This window comes from Salvelinus namaycush, chromosome 8, assembly GCF_016432855.1.
Source record: "Salvelinus namaycush isolate Seneca chromosome 8, SaNama_1.0, whole genome shotgun sequence".
NCBI classification, from domain to species: Eukaryota; Metazoa; Chordata; class Actinopteri; order Salmoniformes; family Salmonidae; genus Salvelinus; species Salvelinus namaycush.
Genome location: NC_052314.1, coordinates 25,137,583 through 25,159,892, shown reverse-complemented (window position 1 = coordinate 25,159,892; position 22,310 = coordinate 25,137,583). Strand labels below are relative to the sequence as shown.

The window sequence follows — 22,310 nt, the reverse complement described above, 5'->3', positions numbered from 1 at the left end:
TCATTCAAATCCATATGTTTGGTACTTCAAAACCAATTGGTAGGTCCAGGAAGTCACAAAAATAATTGTGTGTTGGTTAAATTGTGATTTTAATGAATGGAGTGAATTTGGGGCAGCAGTTTTCTTCCATTGTGAGCGTGGAGTGGTTTTTAGTGGAGTGGTTGGAAAGGACATGTAGTACCGGAGTGATGCGTAAGCTCCGCTCCGTGAGCGATTGAGCGGGATTTCCAACCAAAGAGAGAGAGATGGGAAGGGAGCAAGAAAGACATCCAGGGAGAGATGACAGCCAAGAGGACAGTGCGGGTATGGGAAGGGCATCTGAGAGAGGGGGGGAAAATAGCGATGCAGAGAGAAATACAGGCAAGGGAGAGTTGACAGCCGAGGGGAGGATGGAAGAAAAGAGGTTTACTGAGGGAGAGAATGGAGGGAGTACATGGAAAGTTGACTGCCAGGAAGGGAGGAGGGAGGGGGGCATTTCGAGGCTGGCTGGTGTTGCCATGGTTACACAGCTGGGGAGCGATGTCATCATGCTCCGATTGGCTCCGATGGCAGGCACCCAGTACCCCCTCCCGAGAGACGGGGAGGGAAAGAAAGATGAGCAAGGGAGAGGAAGAGGTGTCACATCCACCCGGCAGGTTGGAGCTATGATTACTCTGCTGACAGGCCTGTTCTCACACGCACAGCACATTACTTCTCTGTTCAACTTCTCAAGTCTCCTCATCATGCATGTTGTTTTTATTGATCTATAAGTAAGGCCAGTATGACTGTAGGAGGAATGAATATGAACCTCATATTTCTCATTCGTAGTGTCATCCATCCTGAGGCAGAAACACTCCACATTTGATGGTTGTGTACATTTTTGTGTCTGTTTGTGTGTGTCCTTCCTTCCTCTTTCCTTCACTTACAATGTTTCTCTTTCTCTCCCTTTTCTGTCATTCCCCCTTTTCACCCATTTCCCTCCTACTTAATTACTGGACAGGGGAAATTAGTTGCCTGGCAACAAGACCGTTGGACCAATAGCATCCTCCCAAATGACTTCACTGTAATGTGTTTAAACAGAGGGAAAGGGATGAAAAGAGGGAGGGGAAATTAGGTGCTTTTAAAAGAAAAATCCACCCAAAACCACTCATTCCTTTTAATTTACATTGTTAAATAACACTGTGAGAACAATATTTTTCATTTTAGCATTATAATAAGGTTGGTAGCAACATGTGGAAATCTGTTGCAGCTCAAGTCAACTACAAAATCTACAGTGAAATTCTCTCTCGATGGGCTAGGTAGCTAGCTAGCAAGCAAACCTAGCTACACACAATAATACCAAAGACATTATCAGCATGTAAAGTAGCTAGTTGGCTGTAAAATCGCCTAAACAAACTGCACTATCAATTTAGGAGTCTACAATCTCAATATGTTCAACCTGCAGATCAATGTGCCTCAGAGTAGAGTCTGACATTCACAACGGCTGATATACTTTTGAGGGGAGAGCATGGGCAACGTTTCCTGTGTCAATGGGATGCACGGTGCATTCTGGGCGATTTTGGGACAAGGAGCGTTCTCCTTCAAGGAATGAAAGGGAGTCTATTGGGCGCTAGCTCAAAAATCCAACATTAGCACGGATTTCATCAACGAGAAGTAAAACATTACAAATCTTTTCCCGATTATGTGAGGTAGTTAACTTGCTATCTGTAATATCGTACAGGTTTGGAATCGTCACATTACGTACTTTCGAAGAAAATAGGCACGTTTCTCGACAAAGTGCATTCGGAAAGGATTCAGATCTCTTGACTTTTACCACATTTTCTTATGTTACAGCCTTATTCTAAAATCGATTGAATTGTTTTTTCCCCTCATCAATCTACACTGCGATTACAGCTTCGAGCCTTCTTGGGTATGACGCTACAAGCTTAGCACACCTGGATTTGGGGAGTTTCTCCCATTCTTCTCTGCAGATTCTCTCAAGCTCTGTCAGGTTGGATGGGGAGCATCGCTGCAAAGCTATTTTCAGGTCTCTCCAGAGATGTTCGATTGGGTTCAAGTCCGGGCTCTGGCTGGGCCACTCAAGGACATTGAGACTTGTCCCGAAGCCACTCCTGCATTGTCTGGGCTGTGTGCTTAGGGTTGTTATGTTGGAAGGTGAACCTTCGCCCCCAGTTTGAAGTCCTGAGTGCTCTGGAGCAGGTTTTCATTAAGGATCTCTCTGTACTTTGCTCCGTTTATCTTTCCCTCGATCCTGACTAGTCTCCCAGTCCTTGCCAATGAAAAACATCCCCACAGCATGATGTTGCCACCACCATGCTTCACCATAAGGATGGTGCCAGGTTTCAACCAGATGTGACGCTTGGCATTCAGGCCAAAGAGTTCAATCTTGGTTTCATCAGACCAGAGAATCTTGTTTCTCATGGTCAGAGTCCTTTAGGTGCCTTTTGGCAAACTCAAAGCGGGCTGTCATGTGCCTTTTACTGAGGAGTGGCTTCCATCTGGCCGCTCTGCTATAAAGGCCTGATTTGGTGGAGTGCTGCAAAGATGGTTGTCCTTCTGGAAGGTTCTCCCATCTCTACAGAGGAACTCTGGAGCTCTGTCAATGACCATCGGGTTCTTGGTCACATCCCTGACCAAGAACCTTCACCCCCGATGGCTCAGTTTGGCCATGTGGCCAGCTTTAGTAAGAGTTTTGGTGGTTCCAAACTTCTTCCATTTAAGAATGATGGCGGCTACTGTGTTTTTGGGGACCATCGATGCTGCAGAAATGTTTCGGTACCCTTCCCCAGATCTGTGCCTCAACACAATCCGGTCTCGGAGCTCTACGGACAATTCCTTTGACCTCATGGCTTGGTTTTTGCTCTGACATGCACTGTCAACTATGGGACCTTACATAGACGTGTGTGCCTTTTCTAAATCATGTCCAATCAATTGAGTTTACCACAGGTGGACTCCAATCAAGTTGTAGAAACATCTCAAGGAGGATCAATAGAAACAGGTTGCACCTGAGCTCAATTTTGCAAATTTTGCGAATTTGCAAACCTTCTAAAAACCTGTTTTCATTTTGTCTTTATGGTGTATTCTAAGTAGATAAGGGGAAACATGTATTTAATCCATTTTAGAATAAGGCTGTAATGTAACAAAATGTAGAAAAGGGGAAGGAGTTTGAATACTTTCCGAATGCACTGTATCGGCTACTTTAAGATATATCATGGAAATAGCTTTTGATTTCTATGTGAAAATGTGTTACGGGATTTGCTCCAGTGGTTTTGTTGGTAGGTCTACATTATGCTCAAATAGCCACAATAGCCTATTGGCTAATGTCTAAAACTGTAAGGGTACAGCCTCAGTGTTCACTATAAACGCTCGCCAGAAGTTGCACAAAATTCTCACCATGTTCAATTTCCACTCACAAAACCTAAAATTTACTCAGTACCCCATAAAATTATAGGGAACATTGATAGACACTCACACTCTTAAATGCACAGTCACTCAAATACTCAACCCATTACCCTCTGAATAACATGCACACACACACACACACACACACACACACACACACACACACACACACACACACACACACACACACACACACACAGGGCTATGTTGGTCATGGCATTTTGGATAACGGTAATTGGCCAGCCAAATGACCGCGGTCTTTAATAACCGTTCAAATAGCAACACATTTAATTTTTTTACCCATATTTTCTCCTTTCCTCGGCTCCTGACTGCATGCGCTGCCATAGAAATAGAATAAATGGTTCAAGTAAATGATGGCATAGTGGTTGGACTGGCATCCATTGCTAGTGTACCCATAGGAGCAAAGCTGGAATTAAAAGCAGGAAATGTACCCATAAATATGTGCTGTTATTTGATGATTCAACTCAACTGACATTACAAAAAATATAGTCGTGGCCAAAGGTTTTGAGAATGACACAAATATTAATTTTCACAAAGTTTGCTGCTTTAGATATTTTTGTTAGATGTTACTATGGAATACTGAAGTATAATTACAAGCATTTCATAAGTGTCAAAGGCTTTTATTGACAGTTACATGAAATTGATGCAAAGAGTCAGTATTTGTAGTGTTGACCCTTCTTTTTCAAGACCTCTGCAATCTGCCCTGGCATGCTGTCAATTAACTTCTGGGCCACATCCTGACTGATGGCAGCCCATTCTTGCATAATCAATGCTTGGAGTTTGTCAGAATTTGTGGGTTTTTGTTTGTCCACCCGCCTCTTGAGGATTGACCACAAGTTCTCAATGGGATTAAGGTCTGGGGAGTTTCCTGGCCATGGACCCAAAATATTGATGTTTTGTTCCCTGAGCCACTTAGTTATCACTTTTGCCTTATGGCAAGGTGCTCCATCATGCTGGAAAAGGCATTGTTCGTCACCAAACTGTTCCTGGATGGTTGGGAGAAGTTGCTCTCGGAGGATTTGTTAGTACAATTCTTTATTCATGGCTGTGTTCTTAGGCAAAATTGTGAGTGAGCCCACTCCCTTGGCTGAGAAGCAACCCCACACATGAATGGTCTCAGGATGCTTTACTGTTGGCATGACACAGGACTGATGGTAGTGCTCACCTTGTCTTCTCCGGACAAGCTTTTTTTCCGGATGCCCCAAACAATCGGAAAGGGGATTCATCAGAGAAAATGACTTTACCCCAGTCCTCAGCAGTCCAATCCCTGTACCTTTTGCAGAATATCAGTCTGTCCCTGACAGTTTTCCTGGAGAGAAGTGGCTTCTTTGCTGCCCTTCTTGACACCAGGCCATCCTCCAAAAGTCTTCGCCTCACTGTTTGTGCAGATGCACTCACACCTGCCTGCTGCCATTCCTGAGCAAGCTCCGTACTGGTGGTGCCCCGATCCCGCAGCTGAATCAACTTTAGGAGACGGCCCTGTCACTTGCTGGGCTTTCTTGGGCGCCCTGAAGCCTTCTTCATAACAATTGAACCGCTCTCCATGAAGTTCTTGATGATCCGATAAATGGTTGATTTAGGTGCAATCTTACTGGCAGCAATATCCTTGCCTGTGAAGCCCTTTTTGTGCAAAGCAATGATGACGGCATGTGTTTCCTTGCAGGTAACCATGGTTGACAGAGGAAGAACAATGATTCCAAGCACCACCCTCCTTTTGAAGCTTCCAGTCTGTTATTCAAACTCAATCAGCATGACAGAGTGATCTCCAGCCTTGTCCTCGTCAACACTCACACCTGTGTTAACGAGAGAATCACTGACATATCAGCTGGTCCTTTTGTGGCAGGGCTGAAATGCAGTGGAAATGTTTTTTGGGATTCAGTTCATTTGCATGGCAAAGAGGGACTTTGCAATTAATTGCAATTCATCTGATCACTCTTCATAACATTCTGGAGTATATGCAAATTGACATCATACAAACTGAGGCAGCAGACTTGGAGAATTAATATTTGTGTCATTCTCAACTTTTGGCCACGACTGTACATTCCATTGCATTCGCCACATCAGTTAACATCATTTGAATGAACATTCTATATTACCATGGATGTGATTTTGGCACAATGCCAGGCAGCCATTGCGAGTGTACCCATGAGTTAAGGCTGGTTGAATCTTCGCCTATTGACATGTCTGTCGATAGTTGGCGCAGTGACTTCATGAACATTCAATTGTCGTCCGACGTCAAACTTGTCATTATGAAATAGTATATACTCAAAAACGACAGGCTGCATGACATCAGCAGCCTGGTGGTCCAAAATAACATAACTGCTGTATTTGAAATCAAATTTTATTAGTCACATGCGCCGAATACAACAGGTGTAGTACAGTGAAATACTTACTTACAAGCCCCTAACCAACAATGCTGTTTTAAAAAATGTAATAAATGAAAGTAACAAGTAATTAAAGAGCATCAGTAAAAAACAATAGCGAGACTATATACATGGGGGGAGGGGGGGGGGGGGGGGGGGGGTAGCCATTTGATTAGATGTTTAGAAGTCTTATGGCTTGGGGGTAGAAGCTGTTGTGAAGCCTCTTGGACCTTGACTTGGCGCTCCATTACTGCTTGCCGTGCGGTAGCAGAGAGAACAGTCTATGACTAGGGTGGCTGGAGTCCTTGGCATTTTTTTAGGCCTTCCTCTGACACCGCCTGGTATAGAGGTCCTGGATGTTAGGAAGCTTGGCACCAGTGATGTACTGGGCCGTACGCACTACCTACCTTGAAGCTCTCAACCTGCTCCACTACAGCCCCGTCGATGAGATTGGGGGCGTGCTCGGTCCTCCTTTTTCTGTAGTCCTGACATGCAGGTCATTATGCATGTATATCACATGAGGTTGGTGCCACCCTATTTGGGGAGGACAGGCACATGGTAATGGCTGGAGCAGAAGATTGGAATGGTATCAAACACTTGGGTTCTATGTGTTTGATGCCATTCCATTTGCGCCGTTCCAGCCATTATTATGAGCCGTTTTCCCCTCAGCAGCCTCCTCTGATGTGTATTACTTCCTCCCATTCCTCCAGTCAAGTCACAGGTAGGCCTTTGCAAATATGGGCTAATCATCTGTTCTGTGCAGTATTCTATCAAACACTGAACAGTGTGAAGTTAAATTCAATGTGTTTTATTGAGTAGAAGTGTGAATTTCAATGACAGGTTTTGGGAGAACGTTTAGAAAATGTGAACAAGCGTCCGGGGGACGGGGCGAACAGGATGCTGGTCCATTGATTCTTTTCCCACTGTGGTATCTCGATACTACTCGGTATCGTGATACTTGGCCTGGTATCGTTTTTATAGTTTTGGTATCGTGACAAGGTGAAATCCCTGAGCAGGTTCGTTCGTCTCCAGCAACTGAGTTAGGAAGGACGCCTTTATCGTTGTAGTGACTGGATGTATTGATACAACATCCAAAGTGTAATGAATAAATTCACTATGCTCAAAGGAATGTTCAGTGTCTTTTTTTATTTTTTACTCATCTACCAATCGGTGCCCTTCTTTGCGAGGCATTGAAAACCTCTCTGGTCTTTGTGGTTAGATCTGTGCTTGAAATTCACTCCCTGACTGAGGGACCGTACAGATAATTGTATGTGTGGGGGTACAGAGATTGGGTAGTCATTCATAAATCATGTTAACCACTATTATTGAAGACTGAATGAGTTCATGCAACTCACTATGCACATTTTTACTCCTGAACTTATTTAGGCTTTCCATAACAAAAGGGTTGAATCCTCATTGACTCCAGACATTTCAGCTTTTAATGTTTAATTAATTTAAATGTTTTACCAACAAAATTCCACTTTGACATTATGGGGTAGTGTGTGTAGATCAATGACACAAAATCTGTGGAAATAGTCAAGGGGTGTGAATACTTTATGAAGGCACTAATTATTCAGAAGCCAGAACCAATGATACTGGAAGGTTGTCCGGATCTGTAAACACACACACACCTGCATCATACAGTGTCAATTGTAGGGTAAGATGGCAGTTTGAGCTTAATCAGAATAGCAGAACAGGAGGTCAGGGGTGTGTGTACATGCGTAGGAGTGTTGCTTCTGTATTCTGTTCACATTGTGTCCGACCTCCAGCCAATCTCTATTTCCCTCTTAGAGGGTCAAATAAAAACATTATCTAAACGAGAGATGGTGTGTTGGTGCTTCCGGAGAAAAAAACAATAGATTTATTAGAAAGGACTGAGATGGCAGGAAGAGCAGACCAGAGTAATTTAAACCTTCAAGAGAACTGGAGAAATGAAACAAAGAAACCGAGTGATGAAGCTGGTAAAAAGTGAAAGATTTCTGTGTGTGCGCGCAGGTGGGTTTGAGTAGAGATTTTTCCCCTGGTATGTGAACTAACCCATCTCTTTGTCTCCCTGTGTGTGTGTGTAGATATGTGAACACGCTACTGAAGCTGGTGCCCCAGGTCTTGTCCCTGCAGGAACAACTAAGAGAGGCAATCCAGAACGGAGACATGGAGACGTCACACGGAATCTGTCGCATCGCTGTCGCGATGGGCGAAAACCACTCCAGGTGCGTGTGCGTGCGCTGTCCCCATATCTATCAATCAATCAATCCTTTCACTTCCCCTCCTCACACTGCTTGGTGACGACATTGATGCTTCTGGGTTCATTCTCACAAACCAATCAACAAATAATCAGATCAGATGACGTGTTCAGTTTCAAGCTCAGGCCCACCCTGGTAAACAAGCTGTTTGTTATTGTGTGTTTCTGTCTCCGGAGGCGTCATGTCTCCCTGTGTATGTCAATGGCTCCAGTCTGAACCCTTCAACTGTCACACTCTATCTAGAGAAACAGCCCTGCCTGTCCCACCTCACCTCACTCTTCCTGCGCACTGACCTAGTTTTCCTGGCTCTGTGTCCGTTTCTCTCACTCTCTCCCGTTTCTCTTCTCTCTCCTTTTCCATCTCTTGATCTCAACCCCCCCAGGGCTCTGTTGGAGCAGGTAGAGCATTGGCAGGGCTTTCTCGCATTGGTCAACATGATCATGTTCTGCACTGGGATACCAGGACACTACCCAGTCAACGAGACGACCAGCTCCCTCACACTCACCTTCTGGTACACACTACAGGTATGCACTCTACACCCATTAACACTGTAACCCAGGACACTTAACTTTACACCCTAAACCCAACTACCCTGTTCAGAATAACAGCACTTAACAGTACACACTCTCGCTCTCTCTCCAGGATGACATCATGTCGTTTGACCTTGAGAGACAGGCGGTGTATCTGCAGGTTTATAGACCAGTGTATTTCCAGCTGGTGGATGTTCTGCTGCATAAAGCCCAGTTCCCCTCTGACCAGGAGTACGCATCATGGTCCTCGGATGAGAAGGAGCAGTTCAGGATCTACAGGTACAAGAGTGGGGATGGGGTTGTGTGGGTGAGCGAGCAAGTGAAATGCAGTATGCCGACAGGTCTATTGCTGGGTGTGTTTGTGATTGTAACAGCCTGTAAGTGAAGTAGCAGCTGAGGGCACACATTTTGGATGATAATGTTTGAGTCACAGATCATCAGATGTTCAGAAGCACATTACTAACAGCACATTCTAAAGTGATGCCCTGCTGTTAGTCCCTGCACAGTTAAATGGCGCTTTCTATTTCACTTGATTTGAGGTGTAAACACAAGATTTTTTTGTGTACTACATTTACGGCAGTAGACAACAGCAGCGGACCCAAAACTGAACCTTGTGACACACCACTTTCTCCACCCTCACCCATAGCATTGATTGTTCCACCTCTATAACAAAACCTTGCTTTCTGTTGGTGGTATGCATTACACTTCTGTATTCTAAGACTTAACACATTTGTGTGTTCCAGGGTGGATATCTCAGACACTTTGATGTATGTGTATGAGATGCTAGGAGCTGAGCTGCTCAGTAACCTGTATGAGAAACTAGGACGAATACTGACCAACACAGAACAAGCCTCGTCATGGCAGGTACGGTACACACACATTCAACAAACACACACACACACACTGAACACACTGTCTGAAGCCTTTTATTGTCTCCTCCAGCATACAGAAGCGTTGCTGTATGGGTTCCAGTCTATAGCGGAGACGATAGATGTCAACTACTCTGATGTCATCCCAGGCCTGATCGGACTCCTCCTCAGAATCAACATCAACAACGTCCAACTGGCCGACACCGTCATGTTCACTATCGGTAGGTAGTGATACGCTCATACGTGTTCACGATAGGTATTAATACAGTGATACCTGTCATTTTGTTGTGTGTTCATCCAGGTAAATAATAAGCGGGAAAAGAAGAGAAACTAATTGGACAGGAGAACAGGAAAAGCACCTGTCTCATGTAGCATAGTGTTCAGTCTCTTTTCATCCACTGTGTTCTTCTCCCTCCTGCCTGTAGGAGCTCTAGCAGAGTGGTTGGCGGACCACCCGGTGATGTTGAGTAGTGTTTTACCTCTGGTACTCCAGGCCTTGGGGAACCCAGACCTCTCCATCTCCTCGGTCTCCACACTCAAGAAGATCTGCCGAGAGTGCAAATACGACCTGCCACCCTATGCCTCCAACATAGTGGCTGTATCACGTGTACGTGTGTGTGTGTGTGTGTACCGTATATGTTTTATGTCTAAATTTGTGTTTTCTGAATAAAAGTATTACATTTAAGTCAATATTTTATTCTTCTGCTTCTGCTATCCTCTCTCTTCACAGGAGGTGCTGAGCAAACAGATTCACAAGGTCAGTCCCAGTCCTGTCTGGAGATGCAAGCCATAACCCCAATGTCCCGACTGGACCCACTCTACTGTATACAACATCCTGGAGAATCATTTATAGTGAAATTCAGGGACAGAGTCAAACTTTCAAAAACTTTATTGCCTGTGCATTTGGCACATGCAACAATGAGCATATTCAATACATTCAAATGAACCACAGGGAGTACATCAGACCATAGAATCAGTCAGTCCATTCAGTCATGAAAACAAGGTAAGAGCTGGTGACAAGACTGGATGGTAACTAGCAAAAGACCACTTATCAAATCACATTTTATTGGTCACGTACACATGGTTAGCAGATGTTATTGCAAGTGTAGCGGAATGCTTGTGAGGAGTTGACACAAGGAGTCAACCTTTCAAAAGTCCTGGAAATGTGTAACAATGTTCTCTCCTCTTCCTCTCGCTCTTCTTCCTGCTCCCCTCCCTCCCTCTTCCTGCTCCCCTCCCTCTCTTTCTCCCTCCCTCCTCTTCCCTTCCTCTCCCTCTCCAGACCAGTCAGTGTATGTGGCTGATGCAGGCCTTAGGCTTCCTGCTGTCTGCTCTGCATGTGGAGGAGATACTGAGGAACCTGCACTCTCTCATCACTCCCTACATCCAACAACTTGAGAAACTAGCTGATGAGACGGTACACACACACACACACACACACTGTGGTAACAGTGTTATTACAGTGACATATTTTCCTGTCTCTGTTGGACTGCGGCCATATGAACAGACTGTGTGTCTGCATGGATGCACTACACACTAACACACACGCTGCACACACAGACACACACACACTCTTCTTTCTTTTGTTTCTTCCCCCTCTCACTGTTGGACTGTGTCCATATGAACAGGCGCTGTGTCTGTGTGACTCCACTGCAGTTGAACATTTCTCTGTGGGACCAGATTGGCTTCATCACCACACCATTGGTTACTGAATCACAGGGCCGTAACACACACACACACCACATTCTTTATTAAATGTCAGGTCTAATGAATCCAAGCTTTATCAGAGCTAAAAAATAAGGATTTGGCATTTTCTCAAAAAAGAAGCTGACATTAACTACAAATAGGGATGTGACATTATCAGTGTTGAATTAGTATTTCTCCCCTGATCTACTGTTCTGGAGTCAGCAGAGACCTGAGTGTCTGGGTGAACACAGATGTCAGTTCAAATGAAGAGTTTCATCTCTTGTGCTCACTTTCTCCTCTCTACTTCTCGCTCGCTCTGTCTGATGTATAGCCATAACATCAGACTATGGAATTAGGTTGTCTGTGCAGCCTAACAAACACTGGCACCTTAAGGCAAGAGATGAAACTGCACCTCCACTATGTAATTAGCTACAAGCAATGTCTGTTTTTATGCATTTAGGGTGGTATTCTGACTTAAATACTGTGCTCGTCATTAAAATGTTCACCCATTGACGTCTCTGAATGATTAAGGCATAAATCCAAGTTGAACATACCCATCTCAAATGAGCGTGTGTTCAGTTGCAACATGACCCGTTGCTCGTTAAGAGAAGGGTCGTCAGCCCAGCCACATGACTCCTCCCTTGTACTCCACAGCTCCGTTGTCATGGATACCGAGCGGTGATTAAATGGTTGCTAATGAAGCTTTAATTAGTGTTGTCACCCTAGAGAGAGAGAGAGAGTGTGTGTGTGAAATCTGCAGAAAAATGAAGCCATCAACTGACTGACGCACCCAAACTTCTGTCTTTCACTGATCCCTCTTTCCCTTCTGTCCTTTTTACTTCCTCCCTCCCTTCATGGTCTTTCACTGTCTTTTTGCTTCACTCGTTAACTCGTTCACAAAAACCAACAGATAGAAAATGATTGATGGCAAATCTTGTTTCAGCCTTTCTTCGGAAAGCTATTGACTTACTCTCTCGCTCCCTCTTTCCCTCTCTCCAGCCCAACCCGTCCAATAAACTAGCGATAATCCACATTCTAGGTCTGCTGTCCAATCTCTTCACTACGCTGGACATTAGCAAACAGGAGGACGAATCAGCAGAGAGCACTGCTCCCCCTGTCAAAACTGCCCCGCCCCCACCAGGGCCTAACCCGGTGAGATGCACCTTCATCATCATCAGCAGCACTCAGCCACACGCAACCTCTTTTACCGGGGAACGTTCATCCAGTTTTCATCATTTGTTCCTCATTTAGCTAGTGTTGTCAAACTAACCTGTGTGTTCTAGGTGGTGGTGGTCCTACAGCAGGTCTTTGCTCTCATTCAGACGGTCCTCAGCAAGTGGCTCAACGACTCTCAGGTGGTGGAGGTGAGACACGAACACACACACAACAAAAAAAGTGATGCGTTGACTCAACAGTTTCAATAAATGATCTGCACGTTCATGAAACATAAAAAAATCCAGCCTGAACCAGCTGAAATTAAACTCTCATTTCACTCTCCGCTCCCTGCCCTCCCATCTCTCTCCCGCCTTCCTCCCAGGCCGTGTGTGCTATCTTTGAGAAGTCGGTGAAGACTCTCCTCCATGACTTTGCCCCCATGGTGTCTCAGCTCAGTGAGATGCTAGGACAGATGTACAGTACCATACCACAGGCCTCAGCACTGGACCTCACACGACAGGTACATACACACACGCTTGAGAACACTCGCATACACCATACACACTCGCATACACCATACACACTCGCATGCATACATTCAGAGGCGCACCGATGTGAAACCGTCTGTGGTTGTGTTTGACAGATGGTCCATATATTTGCCAGAGAGACGGAGCACTTCCCTCCCATCAAGGCTCTATTTGAGCTGGTCACCTCAGTAACACTCTCCATCTTCCAGCAAGGTAGGGGGTCCTGCAGGGGAGGGGGAGGGGGGTAATCTCTGCCTGCTTTTGTTTTGGGTGATTTTGATTGACAGACAAACCTGCACACACTCCTGCTTTCACAGGAGAACAAGGAACATGGAGAATGAACATGGCTTCCATGAGAAATGCTTTAAGTGTGTGTGTCAACTAATACCTGCATAGCACAAGTGGAAACCAGGATGGCTGCATCTCAATAGTCTAAAGTCCTTGTCTTCTCATATTGCTTTCACCTGCCCTGTGTTTTTAGATGAGGGCAGATGAAGGGGAGGAGATAAGGAGAGGAAGCCACGTTAGACTGTTGAAATGCATCCTCTGTCCTCCTGTGCTGCTATGGAGAATTACACAAGAACGTTTTGTTTTTGAAGCTGATAATATCCAGTGGGTCTTACCTGAATACTGTCTGCCTCTTCTCCCCTTTCAGTTCTCCTCTCATACCCTTCTCCCTCTTCTTCTGCTTTGTCTGTGTTTGATTGATAATGGCTGCCTCCTTTTTTTAAATTTTTACTTTCTTTCTGAGCAAGTGTCCTTCAATGTTGCTCTGTGGCCAGTATCTTATACAATATGGTGCAATGTTACAAAACATAAGAGAATGTGGTTGCAGAACAACGTTCATATAGAAATGTATTGTGTAGAAGAGACATCCATCTTTTACAGAACGGGGACTTGTGTGGGCTCTATTCGTTGCATTTCTATCTGGGTTGCACCCCACTGAATAAGCCTGTAAGGTGGGGGCGTGTATGGGGAGTTGAGGGATGGGGTCTTGTTTGGAGTCTAGGAACAGCAAAGGGAAGGGTTGCCTCCTAAGTGTTCACCTTTTTGGGGGGTGGTTAATGGTCAGGGGTACTATCCCCTAGGCACATGGTGGTTGTAAGCCACACAGAAAAAACTGATCTTGCCTATCGTATTACACGGTGGAGCTATTAGCAAGCCCCTAGTGTCTAGGGGAGATGCCTAGGGCTTTGGGTGGCTAGTCCAAGGGGCGGGGGATTGATTTGGGACTTGACGCCCCTTTTCTCTGAAGCGTTACAGTAACAGTTGCCTCCTGGGTTCCCCACTCCAAAGCCACTTTTGTTATTTTTAGGTTTATTTTTCTCTCGTTATTCTTACCTTTTTTTTTATCTCCAAATGGAACCCATGTCTCCTCTTTCTCTGCCTGTTTTCTGTTCGTTCAACCGCTCACTGTTTCTCCCAAGACTCTTCCAAAGCTTCACATGCCCCTCCCTCTCTCTCCCCCTTTGTTTGTTCTTTATTCACGTGTGACAATTATTTCAATGAGATATTTTCGGTTCTCTTTTCTTTCCACATGACTGTTGAATCGGTTGAGTTGCTGTTTGTATATTATTATTCTCTTTATTCTTTATGATTTGTTAAGTTTCATCTTTATTATATTTTAGGACCCAGGGATCATCCTGATATTGTTGATTCATTTATGCAACTCCAAGCTCAGGTGTGTTTTTGGTTTCTTATTTCATTCACTTTGGGTTTCTCTCTCGTTCTCTCTCTCTCTCTCTCTCTCTCGCTCACACACACTCTCTCAAGCTCTCTCTTTCTCTTTGTTCTTTGTTAAAGGGTCTGAGGGCGACCCATCATAATGGCATGGCAGAGAATAGACAGTAGGTGGTGGTATTGAAGGACGGACTCTGTCTCCTTCAATACTCAGGGCTCTAACCATTCTGATGAGGGAGTAAGGGTCAGCGTTCACCAAGGTCTTGTCCAGGAGGCACAAAACATGACAAAATGCTTTGTAACGAGGAGGGACTACCAGAATGTGTCCAATAATAAGCATGTTCATGTTCGGTTGTCTTCTGAACATGACCCTGGGATGTAGTTCCCTGTGACCTCACTGGTTAGAATCCCCTAGCCACGCCCCTTTTCGGATGTCATTCCAACCCATAGCCAATCAAAGCCACAATTAATTAATATTCCATTAATTAATAAATTCAGGCGAATTGGGTGCCCTCTGTTTTTTGTTTGTTTTTGTCTTCCTTCTACATTCTTCCTTTAATTTCTATCTTTGGATAGAGCTGATCTCTATCTCTCTCCTCTTCCCTCGCTCCCTCTCTTTTCCTCCATCCTGAATGAGTTCATTACAGTATCAGTTGTATTTATCCGTTCATGTACCTTACTTACTTATGTTGCATATTCAATCCAACCAGGCCAAAAAATAGGGAGAAAAAATTGTATCAGAATGAAATTGATACAAACAGCAGCTACAGAACCATCATTGCCTTTAGTTTGACTTAAGTTTTAAATAATATTTGTTTGATTTCCTCCAGTTTGCTTGCTGAGTTTTCATTGGAGCAGAGTTGTGTACTGTATGAGTGATAGTTTATCGTAGAGAGAGGGAGTGAGTTAGTCTAGCCTGGTAGCCTCCACTGTTTATCTGCTGTAGATGACTCCTTTAGCCCAGTTCTCATTCACTCCTCCTCAAGAATTTAAAAGCATTGGGATTGGTGTAAGAAACACTTTGTCTATACCAATCCAATACTGTTAAATCCCAAAGAGGGAGTGAACGAGATCACACTTCAGGGAGAAGGGGGACAATCAGAATTTGGCTTTTGTTGTCATATCTATGTCCCAGAATTATTTTCCTGACCTTGTGGGCAAACAGTTGGACATGACAATGACAAAGGAGTTATCTAATGCAGACACAGTTCTGTCTACGAGGCTAGGAGAGTGGGGGGTTCAGTATTTTCCGGGGTGGGAGGTAGGAGTTGGGGTGTACCCCTGGAGTAGGGGAATAGACTCCTGCCCTGTGTCATGCCTCTGTCTGCCTCCTACTGTAGGCCCTCAAACGGAAGCCAGATCTCTTCTTGTCTGAGACTCTTGACGTGAAAGCTGTGTTCCATTGTGGTAAGTGTGTGTTGCTTTGCTCCCGCACACACACGCTGCTCATTGTATGTGTTGCTGCGTTTCTCTTAACACACACACACACACGTTGTCAATCGTTTGTGCCTCTGAGATCCACAGAGATTGTACTGGAAACATCTGAAGAGCAAAACTGTTAGTTTTTAAATAGAAATGTGTATTTGGATGTTTCTAATACCCTCCCCTCTCTCTCTCCTCTGTAGGACTACTGTCACTGAAATTCCCTGAGGCGCCAACAGTCAAGTCTACCTGCTTGTTCTTTGTGAGTGTACACACTAGGGATGTGAAAAATGTACAAATATTCTTAACGTTTAAAATGCTATTTTCTTTAGCGTTTAAATATATTATTTTTTCATAAAATGACCTGAAATTAGAATCCAGATATGGTTCTGCGTTTGACCACTAGGGGGCAGTGCAGTTCAATCTACCACAAACCTGGCTGCCTACCTACCTGTCGTCACTAGTTACCACAGCCACAAAGTCCTAAAGCCTGCCTATTTCTGCAATTTATCTAATTAAAATGTGATTTTTAAACCTAACCTAAACCATAACCACACTGCTAACATTATGCTTAACCTTAAATTAAGACTATAAGATCATTTTTGTTTTCATACATTTTTACAATATATCCAATTTTGACTTTGTGGATGTGGTAACTATGGGAACCCAGCAGACGGCGCTTACCTTACTGCTGTCCCCCACCCACTCAGCAACGATGGTATTAATGCCATTTTAGGTTCTCTGTTGTGTGCCTCTCCTCCATGTCCTTAGTTGTCAGTACGTACTTCATGTCCCACTTTTCAGCAATGTGAAAGCTCGTCGCAGTGATCTATGACGGCTTGTTCATATACGGCCATCAGGGCCGTCATGTTTTTTTCACATGGCATCTTGTGGTCTGGTTCTAGATAAGCCAATTGACAATGGCTGCATATCAACGGCAATCATTTCTATAATCAGCTCTGTGATTTTCTCACTCCTTCTCTTATTGCACTGCTGCCCAGCAATGGGTTGGGTCTCACGTTGCCTCCTTTCAGAATTGCACCTGTACTGCCACTGTAGCTCAATTCCACCTCGCAAAGTTTGTATTTCGTTAGCTTCTCATTTAACTTCTCAAAGTATTGCCATAGAGGACTTCGTTGTTTACGCCATTTTTCTAACTGTTAACAACGATGACGTGTGGCGCGCTTTGGCAAATATATGAAACAAAAATATAAACAATTCTACTGAATTACAGTTCATATAAGTCAATTGAAATGAATTCATTAGGCCCTAATCTATGGATTTTACATGACTGGGCAAAGGTGCAGCCAGGCCCAGCCAATCAGATTTTTTATTTTTTATTACCTTTATTTAACTAGGCAAGTTAGTTAAGAACAAATTCTCAATGACGGCCTAGGAACAGTGGGTTAACTGCCTTGTTCAGGGGCAGAACGACAGATTTGTACCTTGTCAGCTCTGGGATTTGATCTTGAAACCTTTCGGTTACTAGTCCAACACTCTAACCACTAGGCTACGCTGCCGCCCCATGAGAATGAGTTCTTCCCCAGAAAAAGGCTTTATTACAGACAGAAATTCTCCTGAGTTTCATCAGCCGTCCAGGTGGCTGGTCTCAGATGATCCTGCAAGTGAAGAAGCCTGATGTTGAGGTGCTGGCCTAGTTACACTTGGTCTGCGTTTGTGAGGCCGATTGGACGTACTGCCAAATGGCCATTCCTGCAGTCAGCAAGCCAATCTCACGCTCCAGCATCTTGAGACATCTGTGGCATTGTATTATGTGACGAAGCCGCACAGGAGAAATAAGCTTTCTGTGCGTATGGAATATTTCTGGGATCTTTTATTTCAGCTCATGAAACATGGGACCAACACTTTACATGTTGCGTTTTTATATTTTTGTTCAGTATATCTCCTACTTACAGCATTGTTGCGTTAGGTATTTGTTTTATTTTTATTTTTGCCTTAATGATGATGATGATGATTGGGACCTGTTAATGGTAGTTTTGTGATAACTGATTTTTTTTACATTTAAAAATTAATTTAAAAATGTAATCGTTTTAACGTCACATCCCTAGTACACACACACACATTTTTGGTTAACAGGTGAATCTTGTTGAGATGTGATATTAGTGTTGTGGTTTGTTCTGATAGTCCCTGTGTGTGCCATAGACGGATTTGTTGCCACGCTGCTCAGATGTGCCCCCAGTGGCCAGAGTGGTGCAGGAGAACGGAAAACTACTGCTGCAGGCCGTACTAGAGGTAAACCTACATACTCACATCCTCGCTAATGTCTTTTACCTGTCCTACTGTATACCGAAACATATCACCTACTGACTGGTCTTTGCCCCCTCTCTCTTTCCTTTCTTTCTCGCTCTCTTTCTCTCTCTTGCGCTCTCTCTCTCTTGCGCTCTCTCTCTCTTGCGCTCGCTCTCTCTCTCGCGCTCGCTCTCTCTCTCGCTCTCTCTCGCTCTCGCTCTCTCTCTCTCGCTCTCTCTCTCGCTCTCTCTCGCTCTCTCTCGCGCGCTCTCTCTCGCCCACCCAGGCAATCGGTGGAGGTTCATCTCGTAGTCTGATGGAACAGTTTGCTGAAGTGCTGTTCAGTCTCAATAAGCACTGTTTCCCTTTGCTCACCGTGTGGCTGAAAGAGGCGCTGCAGGCACAAGGCTTCCCCTCTACTAGGGTCACCACAGAACAGAAAGACACCTTCACCCAACAGATACTCAGGTACTACACGCACGCACACACAAGTATAGACAGACGGACATACACACACACATTTGTTTTCTATCTCTCTGTCTGACTCTCTCGCTCCCTCCTCCCTTTCTATCTCCTCCCTTTTCTCTCTACTCTAGAGAGCGAGTGAATAAGCGGAGGGTGAAGGACATAGTGAAGGAGTTTACACTAGTCTGCAGAGGTCTTCACGGGACCGAGTATGCTGCTGAATACTGCCTCTGACCCCTGACCTTGCCACGACCCCCAGGCCGGACGCCACATTACTACAGTACCCATAAACCCCTCAAAACTGGAGTTTCCATTGGACGATAGAAACAAGACCCTCCCCCTAGAACAGAAAACAGCTCCCCATAAAGGTCTGCCATTGATGGAGCTATGTCACACCCCACAGTGGTCTGAGGAAGGTTGCTCAACCCCCCCCCCTCATTTCTGTGACTTCAACTACAAGCATGCCCTCTGTTTGTCTCGCTTTGACTTTTGGTTACGATCTTCCATGGCTCCAAGGCTGTTTCTCTGCTCTTTCCTGGTTGTTTAGCATCTGAGACGATAGTGGTACTGTACCTACCGTACGTAGCTAGCTAGTTGTCCTTTGTATCTTTGGAAAGAAAACCAAAATAAATATATATCTAAACATATATATATATATATATATATACACACACATAAACACCTATGTAATGAAACACAGCCAGTCCTGCTGCTGCTAAACAGGAAGAGAGAGGGACCAATGACAGGACAGCATTCTGTGGATAGACACATATTTTCAGCATAATGTATATCGTACAACACTGACTCGCGCACCCCCATGCTCTTACGTTTGCCAAAATTATCGTGGAACGTCATGTGAACTAGTCTTTTATTTTGTGTATTTGATAGTTGCCTTGATGGGGAAATTATGAGGTGATAGATTGAACCACTAACTAAGGAGACTAAAGTAGAAGATTATAGACTCTGCTCTCCTGCACCTGCCATACACACACGCACACAGTCACACACACATACACACACACACACACACACACACACACACACGCACACCCAGTCACCCACACAACGGTCACGAAACTGTGGTTTCCTCATGAATCTAGAATGTATTTTGTCCAGGAGAGAGTGATAGAGGTAGGAGAGATGATGAATGTTGGGAGGGGATAGATGGGGGTGTGTAGGAGAGGGGTATGTTGTCCTAGCTGTGGACTACAGTCACTGTAATCGTGCAAATCTATTAATCATGTTGTGCGTATTAACAGTCATATTACTGAACATTTCCGTGCGTGTGTGTATGGGCGCATGTTTTTGCGCGAGTGTGCAAATGTCTGCCTCCCCACTTATTGAGTGCACTTATATCTGACCGACATCACTTTCACATACCAAACACCCCCCATGGCCCCGCCCCCTTTAGAAACGGACCCCACCATCCCATTTGACACTTAGTCCTCCCATACATACAGCACATGTCCTGAGTACTCCACTTCAATGTTCTCCGCTTGCCACACAGACCAAAATAATACAACAGTCCACTAACCTCCACATGGCCTGGAATGACTGACCAGTCCTAACCAACGACTAGATGAACTCATCCATATGATCTATAAACCAGTAGAACAAACTGCACACCATACTGCTCTTAACCGGTGCCTGTCAACCAGTGTCTTATCAACCAACCGGTTGCCTGCCTAGACTGAAACCAGGGGGGAGGGGGGGTAGTCACTGATGTCAGAAAGATTATTCAGGAAGTATATTTGCACTGGGCGCCAGATGAAATGGACTCCTCTCAGTGAATGGAATTGAGACTGTGTCTGAAATGAAACCAACGTGCACTACTTTGAGAATAGATGGAGATCAGAGAATAGGGTACCATTTAGGACGAATGAAACGATTGGTGCAGCCGGCTCATGTGTATTTCCTGGTTCCTTATTACGTCAACTGGGTCCATTCCCTCTTTCTGTCACTCTAGGTGCCTGCAGACATGTAGCATGTGTGTGTTTTTGTGGTAAGGGGGTGGGAGATTATGAAATACTGTGAGTGTGACACTGTGAGAAGATTCTCTGGGTAGAAGTTGGCCTTAGACACAGATCATGGATCCTCTTAACCATTACTGACTGAAGATGCAAGACTGACTTTAGATCAGTGTCTAGGGTTGACTTCGTCCAGTGCCTAGGGGTACAGTCTGGGAATATGTTTGTCACAGAGAGGAGGAGTGGGTGAGGGAAGGGGGGGATAAAATGTACATTGTTTCTTTTTTGTACTTTGTTTTAATTTATTAAATATGTCTTAAGACGGCACGTCTGGTGTGCGAATGTTTCCATTAAACCTTTTCAGGCACTTCCTACTGGCCGCTATGTTAGGTCTGTGTTTAATGTAAATAAAAAATGTTAAATGAAACATCTGTTATAGTTTTAGGGCACCAATCTGTATTAATTCAACATGTTCATGGTCATCTTTCTCATTTTCCAAAGCGAAGAAGAGAATAACATTTTCAAGATCACAATTAAAGGTTCTGATTTGGGCATTTAGAAAGCTCACAAACCCATCCATTTCAAGGTTATGTCATCTTATTTACATCACTGAATGTCGCAGGTGAAAATGTATTGGTTGTGGGTTTTTGGGATACTTCTAATGCCATAGAGCCCATGGTGGAACTTTTAAATATTTTAAGATTCAGTACCAATCACATTTTTGGATATACCTACTCATTCCAAGGTGTTTCTTTATTTGACTAATTTCTACATTGTAGAATAATATTGGTTATCAAAACTATAAAATAAAACATATGGAATCATGTAGTAACCAAAAAAGCGTTAAACAAATACAAATATATTTTGAAATTGTTCAAGGTAGCCACCCTTTGCTTTGATGACAGCTTTGCACACTCTTGGCATTCTCTCAACCAGCTTCATGAGGTAGTCACCTGGAATGCATTTCAATTAACAGGTGTACATTGTTCAAAGTTAATTTGAGGAATTTCTTTCCTCAATGCGTATGAGCCAATCAGCTGTGTTGTGACAAGGTAGGGGTGGTATACAGAAGATAGCCCTATTTTGTAAAAGACCTAATCCATATTCGGGCAAGAAGAGCTAAAATAAGCAGAGAGAAATGAGAGTTCCATCATTACTTTAAGATATGGTCAGTCATTGCGGAAAATGTAAAGAACTTTGAAAGTTTCTTGAAGTGCAGTCGCAAAAACCATCAAGCGCTATGATGAAACTGGCTCTCATGAGGACCGCCACAGGAAAGGAAGACCCAGAGTTACCTCTGCTGCAGAGGATAAGTTCCTTAAAGTTAACTGCACCTCAGATTGCAGCCCAAATAAATGCTTCACAGAGTTCAATTAACAGACACATCTCAACATCAACTGTTCAGAGGAGAATGCGTGAATCAGGCCTTCGTGGTCGAATTCCTGCAAAGAAACCACTACTAAAGGACACCAATAAGAAGAAGAGACTTGCTTGGGCCAAGAAACATGAGCAATGGACATTAGACCGGTGGAAATCTGTCCTTTGGTCTGATGAGTCCAAATTTGAAATGTTTGGATCCAACTGCAGTGTCTTTGTGAGACGCAGAGTAGGTGAACGGATGATCTCTGCATGTGTGATTCCCACCGTGAAGCATGGATGAGGAGGTGGGATGGTGTGGGGGTGCTTTGCTGGTGACACTCAGTGATTTATTTAGAATTCAAGGCACACTTAACCAGCATGGCTACCACAGC

General features: G+C 44.3%; 1 protein-coding gene across 1 annotated transcript in view; it reads left to right on the top strand.

The window, feature by feature from the left end:
- The window catches only part of LOC120052546 (importin-13-like), a 42,998-nt gene extending 22,112 nt beyond the window's left edge, over positions 1–20,886 (top strand). Inside the window, exons 6-23 of the mRNA XM_038999518.1 lie at positions 7,835–7,975; positions 8,391–8,532; positions 8,651–8,817; positions 9,282–9,402; positions 9,481–9,628; positions 9,833–10,014; positions 10,138–10,164; positions 10,690–10,824; positions 12,093–12,245; positions 12,377–12,457; positions 12,631–12,768; positions 12,892–12,988; positions 14,404–14,456; positions 15,796–15,862; positions 16,081–16,139; positions 18,041–18,130; positions 18,414–18,595; positions 18,724–20,886. Coding sequence (XP_038855446.1) covers positions 7,835–7,975; positions 8,391–8,532; positions 8,651–8,817; positions 9,282–9,402; positions 9,481–9,628; positions 9,833–10,014; positions 10,138–10,164; positions 10,690–10,824; positions 12,093–12,245; positions 12,377–12,457; positions 12,631–12,768; positions 12,892–12,988; positions 14,404–14,456; positions 15,796–15,862; positions 16,081–16,139; positions 18,041–18,130; positions 18,414–18,595; positions 18,724–18,826 — 2,086 coding nt within the window. The 3' untranslated portion in view covers positions 18,827–20,886. The remainder of the gene's footprint in view (positions 1–7,834; positions 7,976–8,390; positions 8,533–8,650; positions 8,818–9,281; positions 9,403–9,480; positions 9,629–9,832; positions 10,015–10,137; positions 10,165–10,689; positions 10,825–12,092; positions 12,246–12,376; positions 12,458–12,630; positions 12,769–12,891; positions 12,989–14,403; positions 14,457–15,795; positions 15,863–16,080; positions 16,140–18,040; positions 18,131–18,413; positions 18,596–18,723) is intronic.
- Positions 20,887–22,310: the final 1,424 nt, after the last annotated feature.